Raw genomic sequence first — 17545 nt, 5'->3', positions numbered from 1 at the left:
TATATATATATATATATATATATATATATATATATATATATATATATATATATATATATATATATATATATACACATATAGAGCTGTGCGTTATGCGTAGCTTTTTCTCTTTTTGATGTTTAGTCCCAGAACTTGTTTTGCTGACAATATTCTGACTGTTAATTCAATAATCCTTCATCTCTAGGGTGTTCTCGATGGCATGTTTTCTCAATACGAAATGCGGGGCACCAATGTTTACCTCAAAACTATCGATTCTCCTTCGTCTGGTATGTATTCTAGCCGCTTTATTCTTTCCCTCCTTACTAAAATTTAGTTTTAGTTCAGTTTTTCTATCGCCATGCTGCGTGATAGTCAGCATATTCGCCGTTCGTGGGAGGTTGAAAGGGGTTTTCAAGTTTCTATAAGAATATCTTTCTACTCTCTTGTGGAGTCTCGGGCGACCAAGCACACATTATATACATTTTGCCGTTGTGTATGTGTAATATGATGACAGCGGAGGCAGATAGCGATTCGATTCAGAGAATCTGCTGTTATGTTGCAGTGCCAACGCCGAGATATGTGGTGCGATAGTATCTCTTTTAAACCATATGATCCTATTCTTATTTTTTAGAGTTAGAAGCGTGCTGCTGTTCTCGTACGAGGCTATTTTACCACACAATATGGCGGTACACTCTAATCACCCTTGAATATGATTTTCAAATTATACATAGTGGTGAAAGACAGGAAGGATGAGCTGATCGCGCGGTTATCAGATTGCCTTTCAGCAGACAGACACCCTCGGCTGGCGACGGCGTGGGTAGGCAGGTATGTAGCAAACACACCATTTACTTTTGTGCTTGTTATTTGCCCTGTGTGAATCTGTGCATACTTGGTTCTGTAAAATTGTATACACATAAACGTATAGTTGTACATGTATGTGACGTAAGATCGCAGTAGTAGCGTTGATGTTAGTTCCAACCTCGCTACACGATCCACTGTGTGCTCATTGACTGTCAATGCAGTCAGATGCACCTTTCGCTTCATTTGGAGTTTGTGCTGTATGTGTAGATGGTCTGCTTGAATACAGGCTAGGACTTCTTTCCTCTAAGTGTCTTCATGTATCTACCCTTTGCTCTCGTCATTATGTGAAGTGATAATAGTATAGTGTGATTGCTGTTGTGGTGCTCTATATGCACGCAATAGATTTAGTGTGAGTTGCCTTTTACAAGCTATGTCTGAGTTCGCTTGGATACACCGGAAATATCATATTCCACCCACTCAGAGAACACTTTTGTCGATGCAATGGACTTCACTTTCTCTTATGATCGGCCTTCTCTTCCTTCAGATCGAATCAATGAGACACACTACATACCAAAGCCATACACATATTCTGTATCCATTGCTTTGCAGGTTAGAGGGTGGTCTAGTACTGAAAGGTGACCATCAATTCCCGGATATAGAAAAGCGAGTTGCAGAAGTGCTTGTACACAAAGGGCTACTCATAGACGAAAAAAGTAGCGAGTTTTGCCCGACGACAGAGTTTTATATATATCTATGTGCATACACTTTGTATTTTTACATGTGTGTGCTGTTTTTCACGTGCTTGTAACGTCAGCTGACCGCGCAGGTAACCGTATTCGCGTACGCTGTCACGCGCTTCTAGATCCCTTCATTGATGCATGACTCATCTCTAGCGTGACATCATCGTGCCGTACCCAGTAGTGTCATTTGTACGGTTTGTACTCGGATAATCGTAACTATATCCCTCACCTGCGCCCTGATCTGAGTGCAAATGTGATACGATCTGCGTTTAGTTCAACTCACAATCGAGGCTAAAGTGGAATAAATTCGTGCGAGAATTCCCGACCGCTAGTATTTTGAGAATATACTTCTATGAACCCTTCCAGTACCTGGATGTTTGGGCTCGATTCCCTGTTTTAAGGCGGGGCTTAATCTTGGGTTACACAATCCAGTAAGACACTGACTCGCCGCATACTAATTGATTGCGGACTACGTTTTGGCTTGCAGGGACATTCTCGACCACATACAAAGTGCTCCCTGCGGGAAATGAGGCCGTGAAGCAAATTATAGAGCTCACGAGACAAGTGGTCACCACGCAATACCAAGACGAATACGCCGTGGCTGTTATGACTGTCTACAAGGTACTGTATGTATAGGAGGGGGTGAAGAATACGCTGTGGCTGTAATGACAGTCTACAAAGTACTGTATATATAGGAGGGGGTGAAGATTACGCTGTGGCTGTTATGACTGTCTACAAGGTACTGTATGTATAGGAGTGGGTGAGTTCGCTGGGTAGCGATGAGAACGATGTCAGATGTAGACAGGTCAGCGACACGAACCGGCGATTGTCTGCTGCTATACCCCTCTCGTACACCCTTGTTTAGCTATGATGTAGCTTTTGTTCGCATGTGTGTAATACTGATGCGTGTGTTGGTTGTAGAGAAGTAGGCTGTCGGATGCTGGTCATACTGGGATCACAGTGTGAGGTGCTTGTTTGTTGCGTGCTCCGTCAGCATTCGTACATTGTTACACACCAAATGAAGCCGACTCAAAAATATGTCACTCTCGCAACGCTGAGGAGTATCATACGAATACTTTTAAGAAGGATCTCCCGGTCAACACTCGCCCATACTCGTAGAAACATCAACTCTCCACTAAACGCACTTTACTATACATTCTCTGGCCTCAGATTGTGGATCCGCAACTGCACTCCTTGCATCTGGGACGGTCAAAGGAACACGAAGCGTACCAGCGCGTGGATGAGTTGTTTAAGACACGTCCTGTGCACAAGTGCATGGCGGAGACATACGGCATAAGGACGGGGTGGGGCATACTGTGGTTTTTCAACCCAAAGAACCTATTGCCACCCATGCCCTGGTAGGGGTTGTACTGGAGAGTATTGTACTCCGCTCCTATGTATGAGCGGGTATCATGCTAATGAAACGTTGCGAGGTTTACACAGTAGTGTCTCGTGCAGTACCTATGATAGTACAGCACCTCGAGGTAGTCATACTCCAGCATAAAGCCAGCATATACGGCCGTAGTTCTCCCCTATTTTTGACTAATTACTTATCAACAGAGTCAGGAGCTTGGCTCTAATGATATGCGTAGGCTGATCAATCGCCCGTATGCAGCTCAGGGAATTCACTGCTGTCGTTATAATGCGATCATGGTGTTGCAGATCAATGCGTCATAGGAGACAGTTCCAACCTACATACGCATCATGTATGCGTGTGTTGCAACCTGTTCGCATGCGAACCTCTGCAAGGCATGTGCCAGCTAGTAAGGCGGCTGGCCTGCGCGTCTTTTCTCATGGTCCCGTGGTGGACTATCAGAACGTGATGTTTGTATTTAGTTCAGCACGCAGTGTAGTGAATATCTTCACTCACAATTCGAACATATATGGCCGAGAGTGTCAAGGACATGGTATAAATACGGATGTCACTGACCAGTCTTCGGGACTCATTTGCTATGAATTGCAATAAAATTGGCATTATATCCTGGTCATTGACAGGTTTCATACCATCTTCAGGGCTTCACCACATACTTTGATTGAATTTTACGTGGTTTTGCAAACCACGTTCAGTACCTGAATCTACATCACAAACTTTCACTATATTTTATTGTACTGAAGATATCAAAAATATAGGTGAGGAGTTCGTATTGTATGTGATATAACACGAAATCGTGAAGCTGAATATAGGCGTACATGATCGACTCGTCTACAGTACATAGCTGGTAAACCCTAAAACAGTGCACATCAATACTCTGCCTCCGAAATAGTCTGTTTTTTGCGAGACTATTGCCGATGCCTGTTTTATTTTCCCTGCTACAATAGTCGATAGTCAGACATACATATACTAGCCAGCGCATGCGGCAAAAGCTCGGTTTGACGACAATCTTCATCGACAATTAACAATAGATGCCTGATTTGTTCTGTTCACGTTCGTTTGTTTCGTCGTATAAACAGGGGAGATTATATATTAAATACTCGCAGTATTCAATTTATTCTAGATAGGAGCATCGCTCAGTAACATATATTCCGTAAGACAAACGATGAAACTATTGCCATATTAGCTGTATTTGAACATCCAGAAAATAGTTAAGTAGCAAACAAGCAGGTGTATAAATTTTTGTATATTATACGAGCAAGGTCTATCTATCCATCCAAATCACATCGAATCACAACTTTGTTCTGATCGAGCAAAAAGTACATATGGAGCATTTATATAGTATAAGCTATGTGAGGTCTGATAGTTTTAATCGGCTATATATCAATTTATGAGTAGAGGTCAAGCAGAAAGGAATAAGAATCGCACATTGTTAATTTTTTAGTATTAGGCTACAAGGCATGCGAGCTCTACATGACGGATATTGGTGGTGGTCGAGCAAAAGGTACATAAAAATCGCACTTATACTGTATAAGCTATGTGAGATCTGTTTGTTTTAATCGGCTATATATCAATTTATTAGTAGAGATCGAGCAGAAAGGAATAAGAATCGCACGATGTTTAGAATAAGGCATGTGAGCTCTAGGCTTATAAGCTCTACATGATGTGGTCAAGCAGAAAGTATCATTGGGCATAGCCTCCTAAATTCAACATTATGTAGGGGAAGTAAGTATCATTGGGCATAGCCTCCTAAATGCAACATTATGTAGGGGAAGAATGTATCATTGGGCATAGCCTCCTAAATGCAACATTATGTAGGGGAAGAAAGTATCATTGGGTATAGCCTGGGTATAGCCTCCTAAATGCAACATTATGTAGGGGAAGCTATGTATTTATAACACGGACTTCAGTCCGTTCAGGTATATTTTCTTTATTTTCTCTCTATCTCTCTCTCTCTATTTATTTACATAGAGAGAGAGGAGAGTAGCAAATATGAAATTAAAAAGAATCAAAATAAATAAAAGTGTCATGGTATAAAAGTAAATATTAGAGGAGTAAAAATCATTTATGTATTTTAGAGTATGTAAATATTTATCATAGCCAACTGATAACAAGTTGGCTATGATACTACAGATATGAATTTTGGCGGGCTTTTGACACGTAACACTGCCTTCCCTGCTACTAACTCTACTGTAGTTGATAGCCGGTATTTAATACAAATACTAGCCAGCATACACACGTAAGTCGTACATATTCACTCCTGTTATCATATTAACAGAAGCCTGTAGCCCTGTGTTCTATCACACTTGTTAGATAAGTACTGATGGTGTAGTGGTTTAGAGGGCAGTATTTATCAGTAGGCAATAGGGACTTGAAGATTGCATAGTGAACGTTGATTGCACAACCACGCCTATTCCAACATAACAAGTGGTTCACTCGAGAGGGTAAGACCTGAGTTATGGCATGAAGAAACGCACTGTCATTGTCTTGTAGTTTACATGCGGACCTTGTATATAGATCATCATACACTTACATCGCTGGGGCAGTAGTACTACATTGCCAGTACTTATAGCATATATTCTTGTACATTACTGTGTATTACTTTCAATTGGGCGAGCGATGAATGTGCGTGTGCTAAGCAGTGGTCTGACCTCTATGCAGGTACATACACACACACAAAAACACACACACGTGTGAATGTCACTGGCATCCTACAGTGGCCGTAAGTATATAATACTTAGGCATGATGATGTAGTGGTTTCGGGTGCGAATGTGACGTAAACCAGTGTGTGGTGAACCAATATTTGGACGTTCATGCGCACGCGCACACGATAGCTCGCAGCAAGTACTTCCACAATACCTAGTCGAAAAATATATTTCTAAATTAGACGAACTATAGACTAGTCCTATTTTTAATCTATTCTAGAGATACGAAGACACTCTCAGCTGACCACAATGATAGCACGTTGTACCGAATCTCACCAGCAGCCTGTACTTCCAGCCTGAGTTCGATACGTATTCCAAACATTTCGGCCAGATTTATTCATCTGCAAGTGTCATGTCTGACATACATTTATTAGAAAAAGATGATTCATATGGCTACTTCACTGTGATCGGTTCATTAGAGTGTCCACAGAACCACACGCCACACTATGGTGAGTTGCAGCCGGGCTAAGCAGAAGAATAAGGCTCGTGTGCAAGCAGCTCGGAGGCGTGCGGCGAAAGCCTCAAAGCAACAACGTGCGAATACCTCGACGGTTACAACCTACGGAGATCTCCCTGATGTGATATGGTTAGATACTGCAGCTGCGGCGCTGAGTAAATCTTCCGGGGTGCCGATAAATTCATCCGATTACAAGGACTCAGTCAATGAAGATACTCACGATAGAGATCTTGGGTTTAATGTGCCGCCCCTACCCATGACGCTGGTGATGCATCCTTCAAGGCGTCAAACAGCGCCGGCTGAAGGAGGCTGCAGACTGGAGTATGCTACAGACACTTGTGCTCTTTCAGAGAGTGTGATGGAAGAAGGCGACACTCGCCAAAATGCCACAGATACTTGTACACCTTCGGATGGAGTGGGTGAAGGAACTTCAAAGATACGAAGTGTACCTCCGGATGGTGAGCAAGGTACAGAGACGGATCAGAGTAGGAAGGACACGCCTTTGGAAAACTCTGCCACTTATGCAACCACCGGTGACGTACACCATGGTGGCGACCCGAATGGTGAACCACTTCAGCTTGCGAATTATCGGGTCACGGAGAGCGCGACTACTGTTGCCACTTGTAGTGAGATGATACCGGGAGAAACACTTGAGTCTACGCTGGTGGATGCATTTGAAGCTATGGGAACACATGCGATCGAGGACGCACAACAAACCATTGCGGTCGATGAGGATATATTGTTGACTACCACGCAGCCGCAGCAGAAACGGAAGAAGAAGAAAAAGAAAAGAAAATTAAAGACAGCCGCCACTAGGGATGGTACAAGTGCACCCTGTGAGTCGACCGAGGGTCTATCAATCAGTAACATAAAGTGTGATCGCCCTGAGGAGATACCGACAGTCAAGGAGGTACACAGGGGACAGAGTATGGTACATTCATCCGCATCAGGGACTTCAGTGGAGATACCCACCTTACCACAACGACCTCGCCCGTATTCAAAACCGGTGGCACAACACCGCCAGACATCTCACAAGCTACGGCGAGAGAGTCTCGAGTCGGCGGTTAGACACGATCTTGAGAGTGTCACGGGGGATGACGCGTCGGCTTCTACGGGAGCTGGCACTATACCGTCAGACAAGCAGAAGGAACATTCACTGCAATCTACGACGGTATGTAATGAGACAGATTCAGATGCTTCTGCGCCGAACATATACCGTCCAAATGAGGGTGTCGCAGACGAGACAGGTGTGATGAGTGAACAGGGCGAGTGTATCACGCAGGCAAAGGGTGAAGTAGATCAGCTCTCTCATGATTTACGCACACTAACGGGCTCAGCCCACACATCATGCGACTCGGATGGGTTGGATGTGACGGAGTCGAACCGTGCAAGTGATGAGGATAGTGTATACCAAGATGAAGAGATGATGGACGCATATATGCTCGATGAGGGGGATGGTAGTCCGATACTGCCTGTACATGAAATTGAATCACGAACATCTGGTGCAGACAGACAGCAACCTTCAGTCGATATTGTGCACGACGATGAGAGTGCAAGCTCTGCAGAAGAGAATGAGCTGCAGGATGAACTTGTTGAGTGCGGTGATCGGGTGGGAAAGGATGGTAGGCAGTTGAGCAACCCAGCCACCACCTTAGCTACACCCGAACTGTACAAAGAGGGGTCTAGTGCACATACTGTTGTCGCCTGTGATGTGGTGGATGAGGTTGCACCCATTGGTCGTTTGGAGGCGGCTGTGAGCCAGCAGTGTGACATGGAGTGCGACGAGACAAATCCCGGGCATGTAGAGCACTACGATACGGCAAGGTCGTATGTCCCACAGGTCCAACATGCCACCTCAGAGAAGTACTGTGCAGCAAAGGATCACAGCCCATCGGTACAAGGCATCCTATCAGATCGATACAATGCAGTCAGTGAGTGCAACACGCCAGTGCGTAGCCTGGCAGCTGAGCAATACATCACAGACCAAAACCTCAACTTACCGGGAGGTTACAATGCACCAGAGATTTATATTAGAACGGATGCTTACGATGTAAGTGAGCATCACAACCCAGCGCCCATGAGACTCAACCAAGGGTACGGGGTTGCACCTAGTGTGGGGCTCATTTCTGATAGAATGCTTCCCGAAGACTATTGCAGGGGTACACATGCCGGTGCTAACCGTAGCCAGGTATACTATTGTTTCTGCCAATTCTCGCCCCATCTGTAGAAATTCTTTGTTGTTATAGGTCGGATGTTTTTTGAATTTGACTTCTGGAAGTTTCAATACGCTTTTTGGTGTTGTAGTTGTTATTGAAAGCTACGGTTTATTCTGTACTATCGCTTCGCCTTTTGCTTCTGAAGTCTTGGATCGTTGCAGTGAGGACGCAAAGGTCAGTCATAGCTTGTAAATCCCGTCCCCCTCCCTCCCCCCATTCAATACCTCTGTACTTATCCAATATCTTTGACTGAACGCGTACTGAATTGGGACATGCTGTCTTCATTCCAACGGCCGGTAACGAATGCAGTATGATCAGTATACCCCTTCTCAGCTTGCCTCTCTCGAGGATGCGGTACATACGTACCACCACGAACATGTTCTCGCGACTTCCTCGCAATATATTCCACCACCAGAAATTCAGTCCTCACAACCGTTCAGAATGGTGCCGCAGTGCCAAGTGGATTCGAATGGGCCAGATGTCGATCTGAGTATGTGTTTAGACAGATGTAATGTTCTTGATGAGGTCTTGCATTATCTTATAGACATTGACTCACAGCCATAAATGGACAAATATGGGTATGTATGTTTGTATATATAAATGTTTTATAGTTAAATGCATGCTTGTGCTTGATATGGTCTGGTCCGAATTTCTACTAACCCTTGCTATCCAACCGTAGTGAACGTATACGTTGGCAATATTCCCTACATGGTCCCTGAAGATGTTATCGTCGGCCTGCTGCACAATCTCAATGGTTTCATGGGATTTCGCTTGTGCCGCACTGACCTCGGGGAGTATGTGTTTTCGCGCATTTGGAAACGAAGAAGGTTTTGTACGCGCACATATGTACGTGTAGGTGGGTATATAGGGGAGTGGGAGTGGGATTTGGGTGTCGCGATAACGTGGGAGGCAAATTCAATAAGTTGTGCGTGACTATTGCCAGTGGTAATTTCCCGTTATTTTTGCGCATAGTTATTGAGAACGAAGTCGACCATCGTCTGTGCGAGGGATTGTATCGGTATTCAAAGTGGTTTCACTGGTACACGTCTTAACAAAGAATATGTACATTGTAGTTGCAGCAATTAATATACAAAATTCTAGACGTACAGCATAGCTGATAACGAGCATACTCATCGTTGAGAGTTGTAATTGATATGCATCAGTTCCAAGGGATATGGGTTTTGCACTGTGGCTGGAGAATTCAACGCTAGGGCTTTGGTTTCACAGGTACGTATAGGCAGATTGTAGTGGATTCATTGAGTTAAAACTCCCAGCAACGCAAGGGGGTGATGATGTATTCCCGGAAGGACTCGCATGCCTTCTCATCCGTACTTTTCTCCTTGCTGCTTTTGTACTTCACACGCCGTTTATCGCATCTCTTTATTGACAAACTCTGAATTGTGAATGTAAATAATCAGTCGAACGATGTAGTGGTACACAATCGGCCTTTGCAGGTCGAGTTCGCTCGTGTGCAGCGAGTGGCGGATTACATCAGTAGAACGGCGCTAAATAGTCAAAGCAGTGCTTCACGGGTAAGTGATCGTTATCGATTCAAAAGTTGATGATGTTTTAAGCTCAGAAGTTCGTACGGTACGTCTGCAGCTCAGGAGCAGTAGCGTTCTGCTCAGAAGTTCATAAGAACTGTAGTATGTATGTGAGTATCGTTACAGCCCACGTTCATGTATCATCCTCAGCTTACATAGGAGTAATGTCTACAGCTCACGAATGGAACCATTACTGGATTATCGCCTGGTGTGGTTTCATTCTTCCCCATCGTATTCGTTGCTGGTGAACTCCTGCTATTGAATAAGGGAGCATATTTCTTGGCCAACATAAAGCCTGTCGGAGTCGATGTTCTCTGGCATATACATCACAATGAACTACACGCGTAGCTAATTAACATGCATGGAAAGTAATATAGTTCGATTATAAAAGCTGTTACGTGTTGCTTTCTGAAGTCTCATATTTTTTTAAATATAATTATATATGGGGTTTTCTGCTGTTATAAAATTCCGGACCCTTTTACCGTTGTTTTGCGACGAAATGAGGTGCACGTCTAAGCCTTTTGCTAAAATAATGAACTCCTCGCGAGTCTCAACCTGTTTAGGATCAGCACTCGACAGAGTACGACTCAGCGAATACGTATCCACCGGAATTAACCCGCACGTATCAAACGGAGACGCTACACACATACCAGCCAGAAACAATGACAACCGCTGAGCTACAGCAAGTGAGTGCACTCGAAGAGCGCCGAGTGTGCTACAGGATTGGGTGGCAACGTATATGAAAATGTGTTGACTATAGAAGCTGAGGAAAGCATTATAATAGTGGGATAGTAGATATGCAGACGCATACGCACAAATGTATGAGCAAACACACATACTTCCCTTGCACGTATTATTTTGCTGAGTACAGTACTTACGTTGGTTGTTGAACACAAGAAGATTTTCACTTCCCCAGTAGTTGTATAGTTGCCTAGCAGAGTTATATATCAGGAAGAGTATGTGAATACGGTGAGCATTGTCTGTGTCGACCATTGACTTCGTCTTATGCAATACCGTTCTTTGTTTTGCGACTATTATTGAACGTATAAAATCACCTGCGATAGACATACGAGTGTTATGAAGGGTTGGACCCGCAGCGAAGTGAAAATACTAATAGGAATATGTATGTAGCCTGCCACCAATTGTTGCACTGCAAACACGTGCTGTGCACGAGTACTCTTTCTGGAGGGTTTCGTCAAGTGTTCTACATCTGTCGTCATTCGTAGTATGCTAAATCGCGGGTCTCGCTTGCGGCTCGTTCTATTTGCTAAGTATTCTATACGCTATATATACACATGGTTAGTTAAGAGAATCCATCACGAATGATAGTAAAATGATTAAACAACCAACAAAATTCGAGATCGTTTGGCTTGCTTTTCCAGCACAGTGAATATCATGACGTGTTTCTCAATATCATCCCATTATATACCTATCTGTAAAACCGTTTTCATGGAGCCTTTGACTCAAGTGGTATGTAACAAACTACACATTCCTCCCAGTTGTCGTTCCTCTGGCTAAAGTACAGCCGATGCCTCGTGAATGACACACTTGGTAACAATCTAGGCGACCCACAGGTACGGCACTTGTTCTAGTCTGAGCGGGCAGAAGGGGGGGATGCATTGCATTTGCCTATCCTATTCTGGTCTATGAACTTGTCAGAACAATCAGCATCGTATAATTTGTAAGGGTACGAGTTAGAGGAAGGATATCAGCATGGGGAGTACTTCATATGGGGTTGCGGCCTTTACATACAGGATTGTGGCCTTTAGTTTCCTGCTTACTTTCCGGTAATCGAATGTATACAAAGAGAATATCGATTCACTAGCGGATTGCGACTTATGCCGTGCCTCAGCAATGGTTCAGTATCAAGGCTTTCAGAACGCTAAATTTAGTTCAGTCATAGTTTATTCTATTTATACAAAAACTTTGAGTAGTCCAAGCCCTGGAAGTCAACTACGTGTATGGCAACATCCTATTGTGTATATTAACTGTATATATTCTATCTGTAAAAGCCTTTCCGAAACAAGTATTGGTACAAACAACCAATTACACCTTTTAATGGACCTCAACTGTACTATCAGGAGCTGACTATAAATTGAATTGACCTTTTGACCCTTATGAAACCATTCAATAAACCATTAATCCCGTTGTCGTTCAGTTGGTGCAACCGATCGACAACAGGCCACCTATCACTCATCATGCTCAGGGTGTGTGACATGTTGTTGTGGAAATTTTAATTTTATCGAGACCCGTACTAATGTGCTTCATTTTATGGGTTCAAAAATGTACGAGAGACAATGTAGTAATGTATTCACAGAAAGAATGGCATGCGTTCCGTCAAATATACGGCGAATGTCTGTGTTGCTTGTGTATGTTTTCTGGGGAAGTCTACTACGTCGCGTACACCACTCTGTGGTATCTATCATTATGTTAACATGTTTTCGAATGTGTGATTCACCCACGAATCATAAAAAAGAGCAGAGTGATATAAGAAAAGCCGTATGCATATGAGATGAAACATAGTTTTCAAATCACAAAGGTGAGATACTATGAGCACGTAATCAATGCCAAGTATCAACAAAAAGAAGACTCGTTTTCTATATATATCTGTTAAATATTTCATATATTCTGTTGCTTCATAGCGTACAATTTTACATCAACGGGGTACGACAATCAGTTCGCGATGGCCAACGAGCGCCAGTATCTAGGTAGTCAATGGACTCCATCAACCTACAGTCAACCGACAGGTAGACGGGGAAGAAACCAGAGAAAGCGAAGGGTATTTGCAAATGCGTGTGTTCGTAACAGGATGATTTCACACTCCATTCTTTCGGTTTTGCATATCGCTGTCGAAACTGGATATTTCAGTGCACATGCACCAAGTACATGCATATTAGATGTACACGAATAAGCAACAATCAGGCTTGGTGAAAGGAAGACAGCTCTGGAACGCCGTAAGATGATGCAGAATACCATCTATCCATACAGGGAACCAGGGGTGAAGATAGTTGATCTCCTTAAAAGCTGTGCCGCCCTCAGACAAACAATCCGTCGACACGGGCTCCATACACCTCTAAGAGCAGGGTACTCTAGTACGTAATGTAATCGTTACAACATCGGAAACAGTCCGACTCGATTCTTAGCTGAAGAAGAACACTGAGAAACAAGACGCGGAAGCGAGTCCCATGGAGGTGGGTGTCTGCGTGGTCGATAATAGCTAACATACTCCTCAATGGTATACCTTTTAGAGAGGGTTTACTATCACAGCGGCCAAGCAGGCGGAGGAGAAACAAAAAAACAGAGCATAGACATACAAATACCACCCTTTAGCGTGATAAATGATTGAACGAGCGGATAATTGAAATGTGTCCGTTTGGGGTTGATTCGAAAAGTGATTCGTGCAACAGCACCGAATGTACAATAAAGCTGTGTGAGTGTAGTATTGCCCATTATTTTCAAATACTTCACAAGTGTTTGTACAGGTTCTAAGGTCTCTGAATAAAACAGGCCTGAAAAATGACGCGGGTGCACACTCGCGCAGAGTTACATCGCTACACATTTAAATTGCTACGGTTACATATTCATATGTATATAAGACAGCATATGCGTAGTGAAATATTTCTCTTGAAACAAACCTGACTACCATTTTGTCAATCATATTGTTTAGAAAGATAATCGTATGCTCGTGTTAAAGCTTCCGTGTGTATGACGTTGTGTTATGCTACACTTGTATACGCGTACATTGGCAGACGACATCATATATAAGAGCCCCGTATAAAATTCAGAGTATGAAAACCATTCGTTCTCGCGAGCATACACTAAACTCTGTACACGGTATTTCGAATCGATGCCCATTCGTACGATATCCTGCTGGTTTTATGCAATCCTGCTATTGCCAGCCTATTGAGCCTGATGAAATCTATTGTTATTGCTAGCATTAAATTAAGGTACGCTGGAACGTATAGGACAGCAGCTTGCGGGCTTGTAGCGGGTAAATGTCAACTTACGAGGCGATTTAATGGTCGTCGTTTAGATTCATTTCGAGATATTTGTCGCCTGCAAGGGCCAGGAAGGCTTCTTCCACCGAGAATTGGGATACAGAATCATCGAAGAACATACGGTATGCACTGGCCTTGATATCCTCACTCCCGTCTGTGCCTAATAAGTTACTTTCAGTGCCACTGTCAGTTGTAGTTCCGATACTATCTCGCTCCAAGGCATCCCCTATCACACGGTGTGCGCCCATGTGTAGCTAAGCGTGGCCCTTTTCGTGTGGTTCATGTGCATTTCCATGTACATTTCTATGTACGCATATGTGCTCGTGTTCAGAATCATTCCGTTGCGCATGAATCTGCTCACTGCGCCTACACCAGCATAGCGCTCCATATCACTGTGGTCACGTGCTATGACCACACTCTTCCTCCGACCAGTCTTCCGCACACTAGCACCACCGCCATGTGCAGTTTCTCCGTTAAATTTCTCATTGTGCGACTGTACCAATCCAAGGATATCACTCCCACTCTCGCTACCACCATCAATCCCACATTTATAGCGGTAATCATCACCTTCCCAATTCTCTCAGAACTTGCACATGTCACCACAGAGTTCTCCATCTCGTCTGTCCCTGTCTCAGGCCTACCAATGCGGCTGAAGCTATCTTGGATCCAAATCAAGAGATCTACACTGCCTCCCACCCCTGGGCAATCTCATTTTGTAGATTCATATCCGACTTCGCTAGCAGTATCAGACGCAGAGATGTGACTATGAACACCTCCCACTGTATCGGACACATCTCTAGCGATATTGCCGGTGGGGTCCTTGTCAGGTATACCATTCCTCTCCTCGACATACGAGCCATCCAGCATGCCTTCCGCGCGAGTATCGTCAGAATCGAGCGCTACACTAACACCACTGTAGTCATCGTTCACACCGTTGATGGATGAGACCTTACTTGTGGCTTATGAAGTGGGTGACAATAACGGTGATGCTACTGTAGACGCGTGTACGCTATGACTTCTATGAACCCTTGGTGGCCACATGGCCGGGGGCTGTATGTGAAGGTGGTCGAGCATTTCAATAGACGGTTCATTAGCATCGGCAAGCGAATGCGACTAATTAGTCGGCCCCATACTCGTTGATTGATCTACCTTACTTCGCAATGCGGGATCAGTAGATGAAGGCCTACATTACATAGTGACTATTTGTAATTACCTCGGTGCATGATGAGATCTCATTTGAATTGCCACACTCTCCTACATCAGGCGACTGATGGCTCTGTATGTGAGCATCTGTGTATGGTGAGGTGCCCCTTACCTCTTTCATTGCAGATGCCGTGCTCACGACTCGTTCGGTGTGTGATACTGGTCCTCTTAAGCCTTCCCATGTGATATGTGTGCGTCTCTACAACAGCCGATTGCTTGAAATGTCTGTGCGTCTCGAAGACAGGTATTGCGGTGAGCCAATGCCACCGCTGTCGCACTGGCTACCATTGTACGGGCAATCGTGTGTATTGATAATATTGCCACAATGTGCCGTATCTCCATACATAATCGCCTTATCTGTGTCGGCTTCAGTTGGGCCCGTATACGGATGTATCGTATCATCGGCGCGCATATTCTGCCTAGAGGCCACATCGGTGTACTTGTTCGTGTTTTCAGAACGGTCTGCTGAACTGTTTCGGCGAAGTTTGCCTGTTGGCCGGACATGATATGTATTCACACTCCAGTTTCGTGCCTTAAAGTATATACTTACATCGTATAGTCTCGCGACGATCTCATAATTGTTCATGGTTGACTTATTCTGAACCGCGTTCCTTCTTATCTCCAGTCTGATTACCTCATCTCTCGCCGTATCGCAATCGTTCGCGACTCCTCACGGGAAGTGGTACCGTCTTTTGTCTCTCATTTCGAATCTTTTGCAGCAGAGCAGCAGCTGCTTTCTCATCAAACTCGACATCTGCTACCCCAGTTTAAAATCCGTAACAATGTCGACCGCGCAAGGAAGCTTAACCTTTACAATATTTTCAATAGGTACATACTGTGCAGCTAAGTGCCTCAAAATAACCAGAATATTGGGCAGGCACTTGATATAATAGAAACCAGCTTTTTTTAGCCTCTCATCCAACACCATGACGGTAAATAATTACATACTTTAATCACTTTTCTACTTTGGGAATGGCCACCCAGGGCAGCGAGTATGCGTTTCCCATCGGAATTGTCTGATTGGTCAGGAAAACAGTTCGTATCAAGCGAGAGTGATTGTTTTCTAAATTTTTGTTGTAAAAAACCCCAATTTTATTCCCATATACAAAAGGAGGCTATAATAAGCCCGGAATAATAAGGTCTATAACAAAATATGTATACAGAATAATCATATTTAAAATCACTTGTAACCTGCATACACCCAGCATTCAACAACATGTGGTATTTGAACAGTCCGACAACTTGTACATCGAGGAATCTGCGTCATTGCAGACACTTAGGTCAGACATTGGCATGTCACATACACACAGCTAAACCACACACTTCCGCCTGGAGACACACCTCTAGCTCTGGATTAAAAAGCGCAACACAGCCAACTCAGTGGGTAGCGTGCAATAGAAACCGTAGTAAGCTCACAAACAACCTGCATACAGCTAGGAACCAGCCGACATGCGAACGTAATAGAAAGGTAAAGCTAGATTCAATAGGCCCCCGATGTTCAAATAATGGGTTACATTTCTATTCGAAAGACACTGTGGCGAAGACAATCCCACATACAATTATTAGGTGTAAACGAACACAGGCGGATCCTGCGACAGCAGATCCGAGCAGGAGGCAGATATGGATACACGTGATGACCGCTGCTATTCCTATGATAGGTATAGTACGCTTGCAAGTGTTGCTGTGTCTGTGTAGCATATATATCGGTAGATGTGTAGTCTATATGCGGACGTAGGTATACTATATGCTGGTGTATATATCTAGAATTATGGAGTGTGTATCAAAGCGGTTGATATCGATGTGGTACTATCTTTTCTTGTGTTAACGAATTTTAACCGGTGCAAATACCACATATACATGATTGTATTGACACACGTATACACACAAACACGAGCGCGCCTACACACACACACACTCTCTCTCTCACACACCCATACACACACTCTCACTCTCTCTCTCTCACACACACATCCACACACACATATCCACACACACACTCTCTCTCTCACACACATACACACACACTCTCTCTCTCTTTCACACACAAACATATACGCACAAGCACACATAGATATATACAGATACACTCACATTCACACGCGCACACAGACACACAGAGACACAAAAACACACACATACACACACACATACGCGTACACACACAAACACAAATACACACACACACACACACACACACACACACACACACACACACACACACACACATAAACACACATACATATACATATACATATACATATACATACACACAAACACAAACATATATATATATGTATATATATATGTATTCATATTTATATTTATATATTGTATACATATGTATATATGTATGTGTGTGTAAATATTTTCATACATATATGTATATACATATATGCATATACATATATGCATATACATATATGCATATACATATATGCATATACATATATGCATATACATATATGCATATACATATATGCATATACATACACACACACACAAACACATACACACACACACACACACACA

General features: G+C 43.6%; 4 protein-coding genes across 4 annotated transcripts in view; 2 read left to right on the top strand and 2 right to left on the bottom strand.

Annotated features, from left to right (window-relative positions):
- The window catches only part of SARC_10253 (hypothetical protein), a 5222-nt gene extending 1699 nt beyond the window's left edge, over window positions 1–3523 (top strand). The window contains exons 2-6 of the mRNA XM_014295715.1: window positions 185–266; window positions 711–804; window positions 1390–1493; window positions 2008–2141; window positions 2691–3523. Of these exons, the coding sequence (XP_014151190.1) occupies window positions 185–266; window positions 711–804; window positions 1390–1493; window positions 2008–2141; window positions 2691–2882 (606 nt within the window). The 3' untranslated portion in view covers window positions 2883–3523. The remainder of the gene's footprint in view (window positions 1–184; window positions 267–710; window positions 805–1389; window positions 1494–2007; window positions 2142–2690) is intronic.
- Window positions 3524–6044: 2521 nt separating this feature from the next.
- Window positions 6045–8243, top strand: SARC_10252 (hypothetical protein; the record flags this gene model as incomplete). The annotated part of the gene is made up of 1 exon (XM_014295714.1): window positions 6045–8243. A coding segment is annotated over one exon (2199 nt), but the record flags the coding sequence as incomplete, so codon positions are not given.
- Window positions 8244–13830: 5587 nt separating this feature from the next.
- On the bottom strand, window positions 13831–14061 carry SARC_10250 (hypothetical protein; the record flags this gene model as incomplete). Its single annotated transcript, XM_014295713.1, has 1 exon — window positions 13831–14061. The coding sequence occupies one exon, from the start codon at window positions 14059–14061 to the stop codon at window positions 13831–13833; it is 231 nt and encodes a 76-aa protein (XP_014151188.1).
- Window positions 14062–14521: 460 nt separating this feature from the next.
- On the bottom strand, window positions 14522–15198 carry SARC_10249 (hypothetical protein; the record flags this gene model as incomplete). Its single annotated transcript, XM_014295712.1, has 2 exons — window positions 14522–14772; window positions 15129–15198. The coding sequence occupies 2 exons, from the start codon at window positions 15196–15198 to the stop codon at window positions 14522–14524; spliced, it is 321 nt and encodes a 106-aa protein (XP_014151187.1).
- Between the last annotated feature and the right edge of the window lie 2347 nt (window positions 15199–17545).

Source organism: Sphaeroforma arctica (assembly GCF_001186125.1).
Source record: "Sphaeroforma arctica JP610 unplaced genomic scaffold supercont1.1184, whole genome shotgun sequence".
In the NCBI taxonomy this organism is placed as follows: Eukaryota; class Ichthyosporea; order Ichthyophonida; genus Sphaeroforma; species Sphaeroforma arctica.
This window is presented reverse-complemented; position numbering and strand designations above follow the sequence as displayed.